General features: G+C 45.0%; 1 protein-coding gene across 1 annotated transcript in view; it reads left to right on the top strand.

Annotated features, from left to right (window-relative positions):
• gcn1 (GCN1 activator of EIF2AK4) overlaps positions 1–21,564 on the top strand; it is a 144,502-nt gene that overhangs the window by 96,918 nt on the left and 26,020 nt on the right. Inside the window, exons 42-47 of the mRNA XM_080208522.1 lie at positions 2,930–3,072; positions 8,300–8,417; positions 10,628–10,843; positions 14,935–15,099; positions 15,216–15,377; positions 15,770–15,862. Coding sequence (XP_080064648.1) covers positions 2,930–3,072; positions 8,300–8,417; positions 10,628–10,843; positions 14,935–15,099; positions 15,216–15,377; positions 15,770–15,862 — 897 coding nt within the window. The remainder of the gene's footprint in view (positions 1–2,929; positions 3,073–8,299; positions 8,418–10,627; positions 10,844–14,934; positions 15,100–15,215; positions 15,378–15,769; positions 15,863–21,564) is intronic.

Below are 21,564 nucleotides of genomic sequence, written 5' to 3'. Positions count from 1 at the left end.
GGGATGAGTAAAATATTTAACTTGCTTTACACGGTTCAGGTTTTTAAAATTTTAACATCTAACCTAACCCCCAACCCACCAAATGACAGGGGATGTGGGCCAAAAGAAAAGAGGCAGAGCAGTGCATAAGATGTCCTTTCTCTGTCTAACCACAGAAACCCCAATACTCCAATATTGTGTGTTAAAATTGACACTTAACATAAGAACATAAGAAATAGGAGCAGGAGTAGGCCATCTAGCCCTTCGAGCCTGCCCCGCCATTCAATAAGATCATGGCTGATCTGTTGTGGCTCAGTTCCACTTTCCCGCCCTCTCCCCATAACCCTTAATCCCCTCTCTTATCAAGAACCCATCAACCCGCTTCTTAAAAATATTTAGCGAGGCAGCCTCCACCACTTCAACGGGCAGAGAATTCCAGAGATTCACCACCCTTTGAGTGAAGAAGTTCCTCCTCAACTCCGTTCTAAACCGCCTCCCCTTTATCTTGAGGCTGTGCCCCCTAGTCCTACTGTCTTTTTTGAGCGGGAAGAGTCTCTCCACCTCTATCCTATCCATCCCATTCATCATCTTATACGTCTCAATGAGATCTCCCCTCATTCTTCTAAACTCTAACGAGTACAAGCCTAGTTTATTCAGCCTCTCCTCATAGCTCAATCCCCTCAACTCCGGTATCAGCCTAGTAAACCTCCTCTGCACTCCCTCCAGGGCCAAAATATCCTTGCGCAGGTGCGGCGCCCAAAACTGCACACAGTACTCCAGCTGCGGCCTCACCAATGCCCTATACAGCTGCAGCAAGACCTCCCTACTTTTATATTCAATCCCCCTCGCTATGAAGGCCAGCATCCCATTCGCCTTCCTGACCACCTGCTGCACCTGCAAGCTGGGTTTTTGCGACTCATGCACAAGGACCCCGAGGTCCCTCTGCACCGTCGCCTGCTGCAGTTTTTCGCCACATAAGTAATAGTCCTTCCTACCATTCTTCCTACCAAAGTGGACCACCTCACACTTGCCAACATTAAATTCCATTTGCCATTTCCTGGCCCATTCGCCCAGCCTATCTAGATCCTTCTGCAGACTCTCCACACCCTCCGCACAATTTGCCTTTCCCCCAATCTTGGTGTCATCAGCAAATTTCGACACCCTACACTCGGTTCCCTCCTCCAGATCATCTATATAAATGGTAAATAGCTGAGGCCCCAGCACCGACCCCTGGGGCACCCCACTAGTCACCAACCGCCAATCTGAATAGCACCCATTGACCCCCACTCTCTGCCTCCTATTTGACAACCAATCCTCTATCCACGCTAACACCCTACCCCCAACTCCATGTCCCCTGACCTTCTGCAATAACCTCTTGTGAGGTACCTTGTCAAACGCCTTCTGAAAATCCAGAAAGACCACATCCACCGGCTCTCCTCTATCCACTGCCCTAGACACATCCTCATAGAACTCCAGTAAATTTGTCAGACACGACTTCCCTTTAATGAAACCGTGTTGCGTCCGCCCTATCAAGCAATTCCCTTCAAGATGCCTCGCAATTTCCTCCTTAATGACGGATTCTAACATTTTACCTACCACAGATGTTAACCTAACTTCAGTTGTTTGTCTCTGCCTTCTTTGATAATTAGCTTCCAAAGATCATTAATCTTCACATTGTAAGCTGCGCTCCTAACAAAAGAAGGCTACAGCTGGGATTAACCAATGCTGAAGAGAAAGACAGTTTTGGGGGAAAAGTAAATAAATTAATAATGCTACTAGTGGGGCAACAATGCTTCCCTCTCCCCACGCCCCCTCAGATTTCATCTGCCCCATCAGCAATGCAAACACTGATGTTGAGGAACGGATTGCAATCTCCAGAATCCTCCCTGCCCTACTGGAATCCATGCTTCACTCTGGCTGACTTCCAGGTGGAGCACTTCAAGAACAATAGACATGCTTACGCACACGTGTCAGCATTGCACATGGAAGGAGTAGCCCCTATATCATCACTCAACGGTGATGTGGCTTACCTGCTAACAATCGCACCAAAATCAAAGTAATGGGTGCAACCCCCGCTCCCCCTCCACAACTTCCTTCCACAACCAGCATTCATAATCTATGCTGATGCTCCAGTGTGATATTAAATCACTCATGTACATGTCTACAGCTAAGAACTCAATTTTAACCCTGCCTGATTTAATTTGATTTATTATTGTCACAGTAGAAAGTATTGCTTCTTGTACGCTATACAGACAAAGCAGACCGTTCATAGAGAAGGAAAGGAGAGAGTGCATAATGTAGTGTTACAGTCATAGGGTGTAGACATGCAAGGTAGATCCATTCAAAGATCTGATGGAAGCAGGGAAGAAGCTGTTCTTGAGTCAGTTGGTACATGTCCTTAAGCTTCTGTGTCTTTTTCCCAACAGAAGAAGATGAAAGAGAGCCTCTCTGTCCATTCTTGTGGTTCAGGTGTTTATTTAAGAAATGAAAGGGACTGATAGCATTCTCCTGCTCAGCGTCCTTCCCTTAGTCAACAGATTAAGTGGGCATTTGTCTCATCACTGCCTGCCTGTGGGATTTGCTTTTTGCAAAGTCACTGCTATATTTGCCAAGAGCATCTGCACTTCAGTGCAACTCCTTATGTAATAGTTTGAAATGTCTATGGGGAACGGTACTGTGTAATGTAAATGGAAGTCTGTACAGGGAAGCAGTTCTATACGGTGTGCACAAGATGTCATGTATTATCTTCTTCTTGTCTCACTGTAGACAAGAGAGAATCTGTTGAGTGAATGCTTCGAGCATTACCGAAAAGAAGGAACAGGTCCCTGTGTCCCAGTGTGGTTATTTTTAGATCAAGTGTCAGGAAGGGACCAGGACATGAATATATCAGCAAGGCAGTAAGTGACAGCCTTGTAGCTGGTTATTATCTAATAAGAATTGGTTTGTCTAGGCTCTGGCGGATGAGAATGAGTTTGTTCGTGACACTGCCCTGCGTGCTGGACAGCGAATTATCAGCATGTACGCAGAGACTGCCATCGCACTACTACTCCCAGAACTGGAGCAGGGATTATTTGACGATAACTGGAGGATCAGGTACCAAGAAGATTGCATTTGACGTTACACCGACACTTGTATCTTATAAGAACATAAGAAATAGGAGCAGGAGTAGGCCATCTAGCCCCTCGAGCCTGCTCCGCCATTCAATAAGATCATGGCTGATCTGTCGTGTCTCAGTTCCACATTCCCGCCCTCTCCCATAACCCTTAATCCCCTTGCCTATCAAAAACCTATCAACCGCGACTTAAATATATTTAGTGAGGCAGCCTCCACCACTTCAACGGGCAGAGAATTCCAGAGATTCACCACCCTTTGAGTGAATAAGTTCCTCCTAAACCGCCCCCCTTTATCTTGAGGCTGTGCCCTCTAGTCCTACTGTCCTTTCTGAGTGGGAAGAGCCTCTCCACCTCTATCCCATCCATCATCTTATATGTCTCAATGAGATCTCCCCTCATTCTTCTGAACTCTAACGAGTACAAGCCTAGTTTATTCAGCCTCTCCTCATAGTTCAACCCCCTCAACTCCGGTATCAGCCTAGTAAACCTCCTCTGCACTCCCTCCAAGGCCAAAATATCCTGCGCAAGTGCGGCGACCAAAACTGCACACAGTACTCCAGCTGCGGCCTCACCAGTGCCCTATACAGCTGCAGCAAGACCTCCCTACTTTTATATTCAATCCCCCTCGCTATGAAGGCCAGCATCCCATTCGCCTTCCTGACCACCTGCTGCACCTGCAGGCTGGGTTTTTGCGACTCATGCACAAGGACCCCGAGGTCCCTCTGCACCGTCGCATGCTGCAGTTTTTCACCCCGTAAGTAATAGTCCTTCCTACCATTATTCCTACCAAAGTGGACAACTTCACATTTGCCAACATTAAATTCCATTTGCTAGTTCCTGGCCCATTCGCCCAGCCTATCTAGATCCTTCTGCAGACTTTCCACACCCTCCGCACAATTTGCCGTTCCACCAATCTTGGTGTCATCAGCAAATTTCGACACCATACACTCGGTTCCCTTCTCCAGATCATCTATATAAATGGTAAATAGCTGAGGCCCCAGCACCGACCCCTGGGGCACTCCACTAATCACCAACCGCCAATCCGAATAGCACCCATTGACCCCCACTCTCTGCCTCCTATTTGACAGCCAATCCCCTAGCCACGCTAACACCCTACCCCCAACTCCATGTCCCCTGACCTTCTGTAATAACCTCTCGTGAGGCACCTTATCAAACGCCTTCTGAAAATCAAGAAACAACACATCCACCGGCTCTCCTCTCCACCACCTTAGACACATACTCATAGAACTCCAATAAATTCGTCAGACACGACTTCCCCTTAACGAAACCGTGCTGCGTCTGCTCTACCAAACAATTCTCCTCAAGATGCCTCGCTATTTTCTTCTTGATCACGGATTCTAACATTTTACCTACAACAGACGTTAAACTAACCGGCCTATAATTCCCTGCCTTTTGCCTGCCACCCTTCTTAAACAACGGCGTAACATTAGCCGTTTTCCAATCTTCCGGCACTTCCCCGTAATCCAGCGACGTTTGGAAAATAATCACCAAGGCATCCACTATCACCTCCGCCATTTCTTTCAGAACCCTTGGATGCATTCCATCCAGTCCTGGGGACTTGTCCACAATCAGTTCCCTCCAGTCTGTCGAGCACTGCCTCTCTAGTAACAATAATGTCATTCAGGCCCTCCACTCCTACCATCTTTCTTTATTGTAGCTATTAGCTATCAGATCGTGTTCTCTCTTTTTTTTTCAAAAAAAAAGCATATTTTTGATTATACATTTGGAAAATGGATATACCTTGAGGGAGGAGTGGCAGAAATTCTTGCACCTGACAGACAGCAGGATTTAAAGGTGAATACGTTCACGTTGAAAACCTTACAAAGGTGAAAGCCCCTATTCATCTCCATTTAGTATTGGCACCGCTTTCAAAAGACATAACTTCTGTTTGTCAGGAACAGAATTGGCTGTTCAGCCCCTTGGCTTTGCATCACTCTTTAGTTAAATCGCGGCTGATGTGTATCTCAAATCCACTTACCCACCTTTGGTTCACATCATTCGATGCCCCAATCAAGCAAATATGTCCCTGTCTTAAAAGCTCCATTTGTCCTAACATCCACAGACTTTCAGAGGAAAGTTTTCCAGACTCCTGCTTCTGATTTCACTGCTGACTATGTAGCTCTGATTTTAAAATCATGTCCTCTTATTCTTGATCCTTCTACCAGAAAAACAGTTAGTGTTTCTGCCTTATTAAACAGCTGAATCAAAGTCAGGGGAATAAGCTGTTTATGCATCTTGCCCTCATAATTTAACCCCTTTTAAGCCCCAGTGTCACTGGGTGGGCCCCATCAAATGTCGAACTGTGGTGCCTGCGATTGAACACAGTTCTTCAGATGTAGATGAGGTCTGTCTGACCAATTGAAGCTTCTTTCCCTCTGTATTCCAGCCCCCCACTGATGGTCTGTGGACAGAATTACACTTGCCATACGACATTCTCCCTTTAGGCCACAGATTGAAAGGAAATGTTGACAAATTTCTGGCTACTTTTAATTTATTCAGTTTACTAATACAAGCATTTGGCTTGTCATCCAAGGGAAAAGAAAAATAATTGAGATTGCCCCTTAAAAATTACTTCCATGGGTTCCTACTCCAGGCCCCTATTAGATGAGAAAATGAGCTCAGAATTTCCCTGTTGATGAACCAGGGAAAAGCTTCTCTTCACTGCAATTGTATCTGAATGCATGTTGATCAGAGTCCTTCTGCTCGGTGCAATACGAGTACACTGTTTGATGGGTGCTGATCAGTGTATCTAATGGGACAAACATTTCTCCAGATCAACCATTTGGGTCTCATACAATCATACAATGCAATCCCTACAGTACAGAAGGAGGCCATTCGGCCCATTGAGTCTGCACTGACCACAATCCCATCCAGGCCCTACGCCCATATCCCTACATATTAACCCACTAATCCTTCTAAACTATGCATCTCGGGACACGAAGGGCAATTTTAGCATGGCCAATCAACCTAACCCGCACATCTTTGGACTGTGGGAGGAAACCGGAGCACCCGGAGGAAACCCACGCAAACATGAGGAGAATGTGCAAACTCCACACAGACAGTGATCCAAGCCGGGAATTGAACCCGGGTCACTACAGCTGTGAAGCAGCGGTGCTAACCACTATGCTATCGTGCGGCCCCAAATAGTTTCTCCAATAGTTTCTGTATCACTGACATGAGACTCACTAGTCTGCAGTTTCCTGGATTAATTCTACAATGCTTCTTAAATAGCTGAATCACGTTCTCTGTTCTCTGGTCCTGTGACTAGAAAGGAATTAAAATTTTGGGTCAGAGACCCCAAAAATCTCCTCCCTTGTCTTCCATAGCACCCTGAGCCACAATTCATCTGGACTAGATTTATTCACTTTCAGGCTTGCCAACACTCCAATACCTTATCCTTCCCTCTGTCAATTTGCCCAAGAACCTTGTAGTCTCTCTGTCTGAATTCCATATCTTCATCCTTATATTCTTGGGTGAAGACAGATGTGAAGTATTCATTCAACACTCTACCAATGTCCTCTGGCTCCACCTTTAGATTTCCCCTTTGTCCACTCTTTCCCTGGTTATCCTTTTCCTGTTGATGTACTTATAGAATATCTTGGGATTTTTCCTACTTTTATCAACCAGAGCTTTCTCATATCCCCCTTTTGCTCTGCTAATTGATTTCTTAAGCTCCACCTTACACTTTATGTATTCCACTAATGCCTCTGCTGATTTGCTCCCCCTACACCTGCTAAAAGTCTCTTTTTTTTCTTTCTCATCGTATCCTGAATTTCTCTGATCATCCATGGTTCTCTGGGCTTGTTGCTCCTTCCTATCACCCTCGGGATAACTTGTTAGGCCTGTACCCACCCTATTTCCTTTTTGAACAACCCCCCATCCCTGCCCGTTCTTCTGGCGATTTTCCCGTTAGTAGGTGTTCCCAGTCTATCTTGGCCAGATCCTGCCTTTACTAAAATCCACTTCCCCCAGTCCAAGACTGTTTTTTGCAAATTGTCTATGGCTTTGTCCATAACGAGCTTAAATTGTACCATGGTGTGATTGCTGTCACTAAAATGCTCCCCCTCCACTGCCTCAACCCCCTGACCAGCTTCATTCCCCAGAATTAGATCCAACACTGCACTGTCCCTTCTTGGACCCTCGATGTATTGACCTAAAATATTCTGCACACGTGTAAAGAAATCCACTCCATCCAAATTCTTAATACTGCGGCTATTTCAATTAATGTTGTGGAACTTGAAATTACCCTATTATTTCCACCTCCATGAACTGTGCGCGTATTTGCTTTTCAATTTCCTGCTGAATATCTGGGGGTCTATAATAAACAGTAATGTGTCTGCCTTTTTTTTAATTTCTAAGCTCTACCAGCAAAGCAATATAAAAGTCTTGCTATACTATTGAAATGCTGGTGAAATTTTGTTACTGAAGTGAAGGCGATCAAACGTTTGTCTGATTTTTGCTCTCAACTCCGTGTGAAGGCCCTGGAGAACAGCTGCATCTTGAGACCCACTTAATAACACAAGGACCAGGCTGGTCACGGTCTCCCAAGCACTTTTTTTGGCGCAGTCAGTTCCATGCCAGAAATTGGCGCAGAGCTGATGATCATCGTGAAATTAGAATTTCAAAATGATAAACGGGCCTGAGACAGTGTGTTCTCTGGGCCCGCTGGCCTCTCCTTCTCCACCACCACGCCCCCTCCAGCGGTGCTTACAGCTGCTCCTCACTAACAGGGAGGCACCAGGGGTTTGGGGTATACTGGGGTGGGGATTGGTGTTGCGGGGGAGATGGGGGGAAGGGCAGTCCCTATCTGGCCCTGGGGACTTGTCCGCCTTAATGATTTTCAAAACCGCCAATACTTCTCCACTTTTTATCTCAACATGTCCTACAATCCTCCTTTCGACAATTATCATCCACCATCTAATTCGGTTTTGTGCAATTTATGTTTTCTAATGGATCATCTATCTCTGCTTTCTTCAATAAGAGTTGAGGCATTGTGGTGAAACAAAGCATTTGTGTGTAGACTGTGGAAAGCCCATGTACCCAATTGACCCCAGTCTTCCATTCTGTCTCCATCACTCCTGCCTTACTTCAGATTTAGATGAGGGATTATTTATTTGATGAAAGAGAAATCAAGCCAAAACCAAGATAACATGATGTGATTTAGTCTTTTATGCTTTGGATTTTAGGTTCAGTTCAGTCCAGTTGCTGGGAGACTTGCTTTTCCATGTCTCAGGGGTGACTGGCAAGATGACAACAGAGACTGCTTCAGAAGATGATAACTTTGGCACTGCCCAGTCCAATAAGGTAAGGTGCAAAAATGGCACTGCTGCTATAAGGGGCATACAGACAGGCAAAGACCCACCATTTTCCAATAATGTGAAGGGACACAGGCTAATATCACTCCGGGTGTCAACCTCTGTTTAACTGGCCTTCCAACCAAACTATCCTTGCTATGTCAAGTTGTTTGTTTGGATCTATTTTACGTGTTCTAGACATCATGTTGGTTGGTTTGGTGTGGATTGACTTGAGGTTCTGTTCCTTGGGTGTCTGCCTAGGTTGACTTTATTGGCCTAGTTCATGCCTTGCCAATGTCGTCATTTGGTTTGTGTACCTATCACTTCAATGCCATGAAGAAGCAAGTCTATCCCTATGAAGGCTGAACACAATGTTCGGGACTGTATCGTTTAGAAGAAGGCATGACCTAATTGAGCACATTACAGTTTGAAATGATTTGACAAGGCCAGCATACAGAAGATATATCTACTTGTGGGGAATTCAAAATCAGGGTCCTTAATTACAAGATTGTCAGTAATCAACCCAATAAAGATTTCAGGAGAAAGTTCTTGCCCCCCGCCCCCCAAGCGAGGTGAGAATGTAGAACCTGCTACCGTGTTGATATTTGTGGCAAGCAGCCTGCATGTATTTAAGGGGAAGTTGCATATATCTGGAGTTACAGAATGGAAACAGGCACTTCGACCCAACTTGTCCATACTGCCCATTTTTTACCATGAAGCTAGTCCCAATTTTCTGCATTTGGCCTATATCGCTTTATATCAATCTTACCCGTGTAACTGTCTAAATGCGTTTTAAGAGACAAAAACTATACCCGCCTCTCCCGCTATCTCTGGCAGCTCATTTCAGATGCTCACCACCCTCTGTGGAAAAAATTGCCCCTCTGGATCCTTTTGTGTCTCTCCCCTCTCGCCTCAAACCTATGCCTTCTAGTTTTAGATTCCTCTACTTTTGAGAAAAGATGTTGACTATCTAGCTCATCTGTGCCCCTCATTATTTTATAGACCTCTAAAAGATCACCCCTCAGCCTTCTACGCTCCAGGGAAAAATATCCTCTCTATGATAGGGTGACCAGAACTGTACATAGTATTCCAAGTGTGGCCTTACCAATGTCTTGTACAACTTCAACAAGACATCCCAATTCCTGTATTCGCTGTTCTGACCCATGAAACCAAACGTGCCAAATTCCCTCTTCATCACTCTGTCCACCTGTGACTCCATTTTCAAAAAGCTATGAACTTGTACCCCTAGATCTCTCTGTTCTGTAACTCTCCCCGATGCTCTACCATTAACTGAGTAAGTGCTGTCCTGGTTCACTCTACCAAAATACATCATCTCGCATTTATCTAAGTTAAACTCCATCTGCCATTCGTCAGCCAATTGATCAAGATTTAATTGCAATCCGAGATAACTTTCTTCATTGTCCACTATGCCACCAATCTTCGTGTCATCTATCAACTACCAACTATGTCTCCTATATTCTCATCCAGATCATTAATACAAATGACAAATAACAGTTGGCTCAGCACTGATCCCTGAGGCACACCACTGGTCACAGGTTTTCAGTTTGACAAAAACACTCTACAACCATTCTCTGGCTTCTGTCAAGAAGTTAATTTTATATCCATTTAGCTACCTCACCCTGGATCCCGTGAGATTTAACCTTATGCAACAACCTACCATACGATACCTTGTCAAAGGCCTTGCTGAAGTTCAGGTAGACAATGTTGACTGCACTGCCCTCATCTACCTCCTTGGTTACCCCTACAAAAAACTCAATCAAATTCGTCAGACATGATCTTCCACTCACAAAGCCATGCCGACTGTTCCTAATCAGCCTTTGCTTCTCTAAATGCATCTAGATCCTGTCCCTTAGAATACCTTCTAATAGCTTACCCACTACAGATGTTAGGCTCACCACTTGTAGTTCTTAGGCTTTTCCCTGCAGCACTTAAACAAAAGCATAACATTTGCCACTCTCCATTCTTTAGGCACCTCACCTATGACTGTCGATGAGTCAAATATCTTTGCTGGGGGACCCGCAATTTCCTCTCTACATGAGGAGAAATAGAAAGTCACATTGATGGTGTTAGATTAAGTGATATTTGAGGGGGTTTATGTGGCACATAAACTGGCAACCCATTTCCGTGTTGAAGCTCCAGTTCTCAGCTTTGAGGGTTAAATGTGGTGACAGAATCTGATCTGGTTATCCTTTCTTTCAGGCTATCATTGGTGCACTTGGTCTGGAGAGGCGAAATCGTGTCCTTGCTGGTCTCTACATGGGCCGTTCCGACACCCAGTTGGTGGTGCGTCAAGCTTCACTACACGTCTGGAAGATCGTTGTGTCAAACACACCACGCACACTGCGGGAAATCCTGCCGACACTCTTCACTCTTCTGCTGGGGTTTTTGGCCAGTACTTGTGCTGACAAGAGGACGGTGAGTTTGAACTCTGTGCACAGAGTGTGGTCAAGCTTATGCAAGGAATGATTGGAGATCTGCTTAAGTATTGGTATAATTAGTTGACTTCTCTCATTATCCAGTTCACTTAAGGGCCAATCATTAAAGGGAAGGGCTGATAACTTGCCATCTTTCTTTTGCCACAATGACACCTATAAACAATCCCCTTTTCTGTAAAACATAATTTGTATAACTTTTATAATTGGTTGATATCAATTTGATACACAAAAGGAAATGAGAATAGTTGCAACACTGAAAATCTAAAGTATCACATGCAAGAAATTTGGAATAAACTTTAAAATCATTAAAATGAATCCAAGCAATTCCTTTACATGGTGTGTTCAATTATATTGCCTGTATCCTCAACAGCAATTCCTCATAAACAGACTAGTTACACTGCTTTTTTTTTAACTCATTAATAGGATGTATGTGTCCCAAGCAAATACCAGAATTTGTAGCCCATCCCTAATTGCCCTTGAACTGAGTGCTTTGCTGGGCTATTTTAGGAGGCAGTTAATAATCAACCACATTGCTATGGATCTGGAGTCTTGGTGGGAGTGCAGAGGAAGTTTACTAGGATGATGCCGGAGTTGAAGGGGTTGAGTCATGAGGAGAGGCTGAATAAACTAGGTTTGTACTCGTTAGAGTTTAGAAGAATGAGGGGAGATCTCATTGAGACATATAAGATGATGAATGGGATGGATAGGATAGAGGTGGAGAGACTCTTCCCGCTCAGAAAGGACAGTAGGACTAGGGGGCACAGCCTCAAGATAAAGGGGGGGTGGTTTAGAACGGAGTTGAGGAAGAACTTCTTCATTCAAAGGGTGGTGAATCTCTGGAATTCTCTACCCGTTGAAGTGGTGGAGGCTACCTCGCTAAATATTTTTAAGACGCGGGTTGATGGGTTTTTGATAAGAGAGGGGATTAAGGGTTATGGGGAGAGGGCGGGAATGTGGAACTGAGCAGCGACAGATCAGCCATGATCTTATTGAATGGCGGGGCAGGCTCGAAGGGCTAGATGGCCTACTCCTGCTCCTATTTCTTATGTAGGTCAGACCAGGTGAGGATTGCATATGTTTTCTTGAGGGACATAAATGAATTCAACAATTGACAATGGTTTTGCGGTGGTCATTAGACTTTTAATTCAATTCAAATACCACCATTTGCCATGGTGGGATGCGAACCCCAGAGCATTACCCTTGGTCTCTGGATTGCTAGCCCAATGACAATACCAATATGGCCCCACCTCCCCTTACCACTACATTGCGCCCCCGTCAGAATAATGTGAACTGAATAGATGGGATCTATCCTGGCCTGACACCAGATTTAAAACACTGATCCAACTCTGACACAAACATTGAAACACAAATTAGAAACTCCACATGGAATAAAACTAAAGCAAACTTTGACTCAAACTTTCCAATGCTCCTCTTTCAAATAAATGTGCTTTTAGGTTGAAAATCAGCCCATGTGGAAAACTGTCAGAAATGATCTGACTTGTTGGCATTAAGCTGCATTACCAAGCACTTTGCTTTCATAATAGCTACTGACCCCTTTGAGCAAAGAGAAATCTCAGCCATCCAGGGAATTGTTGCAGAACAGTCAGGACTTTGGTGTTTTTCAATAAAACAATGGAGAAGATGCATTATTTACACTACAGTCACCATGTATGCACGGTGCAAATGTTTATAATGTAACTGCTGGGAAAGGGGCAAACACTCGCCAGGTTAGTAGAATTTAAAATCCACACTGGAAATATAGATAAGATGTTGCAAGGCTGCAGATTGAACTATAGGTATTCAGGTGGTGTCTTAAAGGCATCTTAAGTCTCCATTTGGACAAGCAAGCCTATTTAATGAGCAGCAAATGTGTTAACTCTCCAGGGGTAACTTGAAACTATTACATAAATGAATGAATCTCACAGCTCCTGCTATAGCGTAATAAGTTCACCTACTGAATGTCTGAATGATAGAGTGGTCAAGTCCAGTTTGGTTTCATTTTTGCTCTGACTGTTTTTTAACTTTGGTATTGTTGGTAGCTGTTCCTAGAATCCCTACAGTGCAGAAGGAGGCCATTCGGCCCATCAAGTCTGCGCTGACGACAATTCCATCTCAGGCCCTATCCCCACAATCCCGCACATTTACCCTACTAATCCCTCTAACCTTCACATCCCAGGACACTAAGTGGCAATTTAGCATGGCCAATCCACCTAACTCTCACATCTTTGGACTGTTAAATAGGTTAATTGGGAAAATGGGCACGAGTTACTGATCCTACTCCATACTCATTGACTTCTGCCAAAAAGTACATTCAGGTAGAGCAGGGCCAAGTTCTGCCATCAAATCCACCCTCCCTCATTCCCACAAGCAAACAGTTTGTCACAATACCTGATATTGAGGCTTACAAGTGAATAGTGTGGGTGCCTGGTGAACAGTTCCCTGCCTCAAGTGGAGCAAAGGGAATACAACAGAACAGCGTCTCCCTTAAAATTCTTGATTAGCCAAGGAACTGAAGTTGAATTTTGTCTTATCTGGATAAATATCTAAAAGAAAGGGCCATCCAGGCAGTGTGCCATATGCGTTTGGTGGGGAAGGAGGGGAGCTTTGAAAGGAAAAAGACCAGAGCTAATTGGAAAAGCCTTGATGAACCACATGATGCCACTGACTGGCGGATAACGGCTGGCTCCTCCACTTTCAGTCTGTCACTAACAGCCTCTAGCTTGCATCCATGCTCTGTTTTTGGCATGAGAAATGTCACAGAATAATAACAGATGTTGGGCGAAGATGTCACACTGACGCAAGGGTTATAAAAAGATAAATGCAGTTTGCCACTGAGCAGCAGGCAAGCATGAGCAAGTACACAAGTGAACCACCACAAACAATTATATTCTTGTGCAGCACCAACATTAGGTTGATAATCAATCCTTTGACACTCCAAAATTATCTATTTACATAAATAGAAAAAGATACTGATTTTGGTGTGAGCATTTGGCCAACAGTGTGTGTCCGCTTGTGTGTTAGGAGGTTGGATCTAACTGTGTAAACGTTTGTTTGGATATGACGTCTGCTATCTCCCATGAAGAATTCAAAATATTAAAATAGTAAGATAGATAATGTTGCAGCTTTGTAAGCCAGTTCATCGTACTAACTATCCTCAATTGCTATCTAGGTTTTCCCAGTTCTGGTGGAAGGTTATTGAACTGAAATATTGTGTGTCTCTCTCCATAAATGCTGCCAAACCTGCTGAGTGTTTTCAGCACTTTCTGTCTTTATCTCAGATACTGTTGCATGTTGTCTAAATTCAGGATTTGTACCAACTAATAAAATAGCTTCTGATTTGCTTGTTGCTGTTTGCTCCTTTTCACATATCCGCAGTGCAGTCTTACACCTGTTTCAATTATATAGATTGCATCAAAGTACTGAATGGAATGGTATTCACATCTAAACAATCAAACGTAGTTAAAAAAGAGGCATAATAAATGTCTGTCAGAGAGCTTTACAGCTGGTTTGATGATTAATCGACTGAACCATAGAATCCCTGCAGTGCAGAAGAAGGCCACTTGGCCCATCGACTCTGCACTGACCACAATCGCACTCTCAGGGCCTATCCCCATGCATTTACCCTATCTAGTCCCCCTGACACTAAGGCACGATTTAGCATGGCCAGTCCACCTAACCCAATTTAGGTTTTTGGATTGTGAGAGGAAACCAGAGCACCAGAGGAAACCCACGTAGACATGGGGAGAACATGCAAACTCCACACAGACAGTGACCCAAGGCTGGAATTGAACCTGGGTCTCTGGCACTATCAGGCAGCAGTGCCAGCCACTGTGCCACCCCAGTTGATCAGCACTCCGTCTCTACACAAATTGTTGGCACGTTAAATTATTCCAGAGCACACGACAAATCAAAAATTGATGAGTTACCTGTATGGATGTGCCACACAGTACTCAGTAACTTTTGCTTTATACAGACATTTTAACCATTCTGAAACTCGCATTCTACTGATTAGTATAAATCTGAAGCTCAAAAGGATTTTATACTGATACATGGTTGGCATTCTCCCTGTAGATAGCTGCAAGAACACTGGGCGATCTTGTGCGGAAGCTGGGAGAGAAGATTTTGCCAGAGATTATTCCAATCTTGGAAGCGGGGCTCAAGTCAGAGAAAAGTGATGAGCGACAGGGAGTTTGTATTGGCCTCAGTGAGATCATGAAATCGACCAGCAAAGATGCAGTAAGTAGCCCACAATAGCCAATGTAATATTGAGTTTGTGGAATTGTATGGTGTTGCTATCATATCCAAAAGCTCTACAGTTAAAAGGATTCACTCTTTCTGGCCTCTCTCCCTAGGTGCTTGTCTTCTCCGAGTCTCTCGTTCCCACAGTGCGGAAGGCCCTCTGTGACCCTCTTGAAGAAGTTCGAGAGGCTGCATCAAAAACATTTGAGCAGCTTCACTCAACAATTGGATACCAGGCCTTGGATGATATTCTACCATTCCTGTTGGAACAGCTTGTGAGTGTTTGGAGGAAGGGAGGTTATCGTGCAGACAAGTTTTTTTTCTTTTATATTCTATAACTCAAATTAGAACCCAAACCAGCACTCCCCACCCAATCGCAACCCCTCATTTTAATAGCAAGGATTCAGAGGACAGACGAGTAATGAGGTTGCAAACTTTAACTTGTTTTACAGATTTAATGCTGGCTGGCAGGGTTTCCCAGGCTTCTTGTGCCTCTCTTGACTCCTTGAAACCTACTTCCTTGACAAAGCTTGTCTGAATGACCTATTAAGTTGCCTGTTGTCAGATTGTGTTTAATAATGCTGTGATGCACCTTGGAAAGGTGTTAGAAGTGCTATATAAATGCAGTTTGTTGTGTGCATGTCAGTAACTGCCCTATCTATTGCAGAACAATGAGGAAATGTCAGAGTTTGCTCTGGATGGATTGAAGCAAGTAATGGGAGTCAAGAGTCGTGTTGTCCTTCCCTACCTAGTGCCAAAGGTATGTAACCAAGCACACAAACACAAAACAAAATCTGGGTTATGTGATAAGACTGCTGTCCTGTATTGCTCAGTCATTGAGCAGAAGAAATTAGCAGAAATGATGAGAACAGAAAAACGCTGGAAAATCTCAGCAGGTCTGGCAGCATCTGTGGAGAGAGAATAGAGCCAGTGTTTCAAGTCTGGATGACCCCACGGTTAAGTTGATCAGCCACACTAAAATTGCCCCTGAGTGTCCTGAGAGGTATAAGTTAGAGGGATTAGTGAGTAAAATATGTAGGGATATGGGGGTAGGGCCTGGGTGGGATTGTGATCGGCGCAGACGCGATAGGCCGAAGGCCTCTTTCTGTGCTGTGGGGTTCTATGATTCCAGCATCTGCAGTATTTTGCTTTCACCAGAAGGGACATTCTGTTTCAGGAGCTTTAATAAATAGCATCCCTTGAAGCACTGGTTTCCAACTGCTGAGCCACAGCACACTGCTGTTCTGGAAGTCTGCCATGACCTGTTACGCGTTTCAAACAGTGCACACTGCAGGAACCCGAGAACGAAGAAAACTCGGGACAGGTACCTGAGAGTGTGGCGGTGAGGAGAGCGGGGGGAAACCGGGAGTGCGGAGGAGTCTGACAGTGAGGAGAGCAGTAAATGTATGATGTTTGACAGACAGCTACTGATCCTCTTCTACATTATGTTGCTGTTGATGAACGAAGCTGTGAGCTTTGCAGTTGTTGTTTCAAAAACTACTCATTCTCAATTTCATCTCTCCTGCTCTGCTTTGTAACTGGCCATGCAGCTGCAGTTTCTTGTTTGTAAGTGGAAGCTAATTCCTGCACAGTGCAACTGACAGAAAACTGGAACTGAGTCCCAAAAGTGTTCAGGATTTTCACTGTTCGATGCACTTGGCATCACCTGTGAATGGCCTATCTCTAGTCTGAAGATTATTTCCCCTACTCTCAGTAGCCGGTGTTGCTTGAGATTTTTGACAATTTTTTTAAGTTGTCAGGATGACTGAGTGGTTGAAGGTGCCAGACTCAAGGAGTGTGATTCCTTGCCTTGTGTTAAGCATGGTGAATTCTAGTCATTTTCTAGGGATGTGGCTTCAAATTCCACTCCTGACATTTCCATTTTACAGTTGGCATGGTGGCACAGTGGTTAGCACTGAGCGCCAGTGATCCATGTTCGGTTCCGGCCTTTGGTCATTGTCTGTGTGGAGTTTACACATTCTTCCCATGTCATTGTGGGTTTCTTCTGGGTGCTCCAGTTTTCTTGCTCACTCCAAAGTTGCATGGGTTAGGTGGATTGGCCAAGCTAAATTACCTCTTAGTGTCAGGGGGACTAGCAGGGTAAATATGAGTTGAGGCATTGGGGCCTGGGTGGGATTGTTTTTGGTAAGACTCAATGGGCCGAATGGCCTCCCTTCTGCACTGTCAGGATTCTATGATTTGTTGACAGCTGCCCTTGCTGGGGTGTGGAGCTTTGCAGCTTCACCTTCTGCAATGTTTGCATTGCACACAAATGGGATTTTCTACCATTCCCATCCTAATGTCCAATTCCCAGGCACCCGGATTAGATTCTCGTGATAAACGGCTCGAACCCCCAGGCTTGGCGTGAGAAAACCTAATCAATCTGCTTGTATCAAATGAGGAAAAACAACAAATCGATTTGAAAAGCATGGATAGCATCCCAGACTCTTCATTTAAGCAGGGTTCACGCAGCTTAGTTCCTTTTACCACATAGCATCCTGACTGAAATAAGAAAAGGCTGGGAATGGTTAAGTTCTGGTGGAATGTAATTTAATAAGAGCATTTAGGCAGCACAATGGTTCAGTGGTTCGCACTGCTGCCTCTGTGTCAGGGACTTGGCTTTGATTCCAACCTTGGTACCTGTCTGTGTGGAGCTTGTGCACACACTCCCTGTATCTGCGTGGGTTTCCTCTGGGTGCTCCGGTTTCCTCCCACAGTTTAAAAATGTGCGGGTTGACTGGCTATGCTAAATTGCCTCTTAGTGTAAAGGGACTTAGAACATAGAACATTACAGCGCGGAACAGGCCCTTCGGCCCACAATGTTGCGCCGACCAGTCTTATTTTAAAAACAAAACATTGACCCACTAATCTAAACCAATCCCTTTTCGTCCATAAACCTATCCACCAATCTCTTAAACGCCCCCAAACTAGGTGCATTTACAACTGCAGCAGGCAGGGCATTCCAGTCCCTCACCACCCTCTGGGTAAAGAACCTGCCCCTGACATCCGTCCTATAACTACCCCCCCTTAATTTAAAGCCATGCCCCCTCGTGCTAGCTTTCTCCATCCGAGGAAACAGGCTATCACCATCCACCCTATCTAAACCTCTAATCATCTTATATGTTTCTATTAGATCCCCTCTTAGCCACCTTCTTTCCAGTGAAAACAACCCCAAATCCCTCAGTCTCTCCTCATAGGACCTCCCCTGCATACCAGGCAACATCCTGGTAAACCTCCTCTGCACCCTCTCCAAAACCTCCACATCCTTCCTGTAATGTGGGGACCAGAACTGCACACAGTACTCCAAGTGCGGCCGCACCAGAGTTGTGTACAGTTGCAACATGACGCTGCGACTCCTAAATTCAATCCCCCTACCAATAAACGCCAAGACACCGTACGCCTTCTTAACAACCTTATCTACTTGATTCCCAACTTTCAGGGATCTATGTACACATACACCTAGATCCCTCTGCTCCTCCACTCTATTCAAAGTCCTCCCGTTAGCCCTATACTCAACACATCTGTTATTCCTACCAAAATGGATTACCTCACACTTCTCCGCATTAAACTCCATCCGCCACCTCGCGGCCCAGCTCTGCAACCTGTCCAAGTCACCCTGCAAACTTCGACACCCTTCCTCACAATCTACCACACCTCCGACTTTGGTGTCATCAGCAAACTTACTAATCCACCCAACTATACCCTCATCCAGATCATTAATAAAGATTACAAACAGCAGTGGCCCCAAAACAGATCCCTGAGGCACACCACTTGTAACCGAACTCCATGATGAATAATTACCATCAACCACCACCCTCTGTCTCCTATCTGCTAACCAATTCCTGATCCAAGTACCTAAATTACCACCAATCCCATACATCTGCATTTTCTGCAGAAGCATACCATGGTGAACCTTATCAAACGCCTTACTAAAATCCATATATACCACGTCTACTGCCTTACCCCCATCCACCTCTTTGGTCACCTTCTCAAAGAACTCAATAAGGTTAGTAAGGCACGACCTTCCCGCTACAAAACCATGCTGACTATCTCTAATCAATTCATTCCTCTCCAAATAACTATAAATCCTATCCCTAATAATTCTTTCTAAAACCTTGCCCACTACGGAAGTAAGACTCACTGGTCTATAATTCCCAGGGAAGTCTCTGTTCCCCTTCTTAAACAATGGGACAACATTCGCTGTCCTCCAACTTTCCGGTACTATACCAGAGACCAACGACGACCTGAAGATCAGAGCCAGTGGCTCTGCAATCACCTCTCTTGCCTCCCATAGAATCCTAGGGTAAATCCCGTCTGGACCAGGGGACTTATCTATTTTCAACCCTTCTAGAATATCCAACACATCCTCTGTATCAACTGCAATACTTTCTATTTTACACCCCTTCACCCCAGTGACCTCCTCAGCTACATTCATATCGTCCTGCGTGAACACCGAAGAGAAATAATGGTTCAATGCCTCCCCAATCTCTTCCGGTTCCACGCACAACATCCCCCTACTGTCTGTAACTGGCCCTAATCTTGCCCTAACCAACCTTCTGTTCTTGACATACCTATAGAACGCCTTAGGATTCTCCTTAATCCTATCAGCCAAAGTCATCTCATGCCCTCTTCTAGCCCTTCTTAACTCCCTCTTCAACTCCCTCCTAGCCAATCTAAAGCTTTCTACTGCACTACCCGAGCCCTCAAGCCTCATCCGAACATAAGCCTCCTTCTTCTTCCTAACCAACAAATCAACTTTTTTTGTGCACCACGGTTCCCTAGCCCTACAAATTCCTCCTTGCCTGACAGGGACATACCTATCACAGACCCGCAGTAGCTGCTCCTTGAAAAAACTCCACATTTCAGACGTTCCTAGTCCAACCAATGCTTCCTAATTCTCTCCTAATGGCCTCATAATTACCCTTCCCCCAGCTAAAACTACTGACCCGAGGTTCATGCCTATCCCTTTCCATCACTAAGGTGAACGTAACCGAATTGTGGTCACTATCACCAAAATGCACACCAACTTCCAAGTCTAGCACCTGGTCTGGCTCATTTCCCAGCACCAAGTCCAATATAGCCTCACCTCTAGTTGGCCTATCTACATATTGAGTCAAAAAACCTTCCTGCACACTTTGAACAAAAACTGACCCCTCTAACGAGCTAGAGCTATAGCAATTCCAATCAATGTTAGTAAAGTTAAAGTCCCCCATAACAATTACCCTATTACTTTCACTCCTAACCAGGATCGTCTCTGCAATCCTTTCCTCAACCTCTCTAGAACTTTTTGGAGGTCTATAAAAGACTCCCAATAGGGTGACCTCTCCTCTCCTATTTCTAATTTCTGCCCAAACTACCTCAACAGACAAGTCCTCATTAAACTTCCTCTCTGACACTGTGATATAGTCCTTGACCAATAATGCTACTCCACCCCCCCTTCTACCTCCTTCTCTACTCCGACTAAAGCACTTGTACCCCGGCACCTGCAACATCCATTCCTGACCCTGCTCTATCCACGTCTCTGAAATGGCCACAACATCAAAGTCCCAGGTACTGGTCCACGCTGCAAGTTCATCCACTTTATTGCGAATACTCCTCGCGTTAAAGTATATACATTTCAAACCTCGCTCCGCCCCACCCCCACAATGCCGTGCAATGCCATCCCCTTCTATGCCCCCCTCACTTTCACCCCCTCTACCCAGGATCCCACCCCCCCTCTGAATCAGTTTAAACCAGTCCGCATAGCCTTCACAAATTTACCCCCCAGGATATTTGTTCCCCTCTGGTTCAGATGTATACCATCACTCTTATAGAGATCCCACCTTCCCCAGAATGAGCCCCAATTGCTCAAGAAATTAAACCCCTCCCTCCTGCACCATCCCCTCAGCCACAAGTTCAAACTTTCCCTCTCCCTATTCCTCTCTAAACTATCCCGTGGCACAGGCAAGAGTCCAGAGATAACCACTCTGTTAGACTTGGCCTTTAGTTTCCATCCCAACTCCATGAAACTCTGCTTAATATCCCCTTCCCTTAGCCTCCCTATGTCATGTGTCCCCACATGAATTATAACTTGGGGTTGATCACCCTCTCCCCTAAGAGTCTTGAATATCCTCTCTGACACATCCCGGACCCCAGCCCCTGGTAGGCAACACACCAGCCCTGAGTCCCTACCCTTACTACCAACTCTCCTATCCGTCCCCTTAACTGTAGAGTCCCCAATCACGAGGCCCAATCTCTTGCATCCCCTAGACACCTGAGCTTTTACAATAGGCTCACCCCCAGAGTCCTGCTCCCTTTGGCTATCCCCAGCTGATGCTTCCTCAACTGTAGCCTCCAGGACCGAAAACCTATTTTGGAGGGGAACAGCCCCAGGGGATTCTCCTCCCGCATGCTTCTTTCCCCTCCTCTTGACATTGACCCAAGACTGATTACTAGGAGTGACTATTTCCTTAAAACTCCTAT

The sequence above is a fragment of the Carcharhinus amblyrhynchos genome, chromosome 20, assembly GCF_965287045.1.
Source record: "Carcharhinus amblyrhynchos chromosome 20, sCarAmb.v2.hapA, whole genome shotgun sequence".
In the NCBI taxonomy this organism is placed as follows: domain Eukaryota; kingdom Metazoa; phylum Chordata; class Chondrichthyes; order Carcharhiniformes; family Carcharhinidae; genus Carcharhinus; species Carcharhinus amblyrhynchos.
Note: the sequence above shows the minus strand (reverse complement) of the source record. Positions and strands in the feature narration are given on the sequence as shown.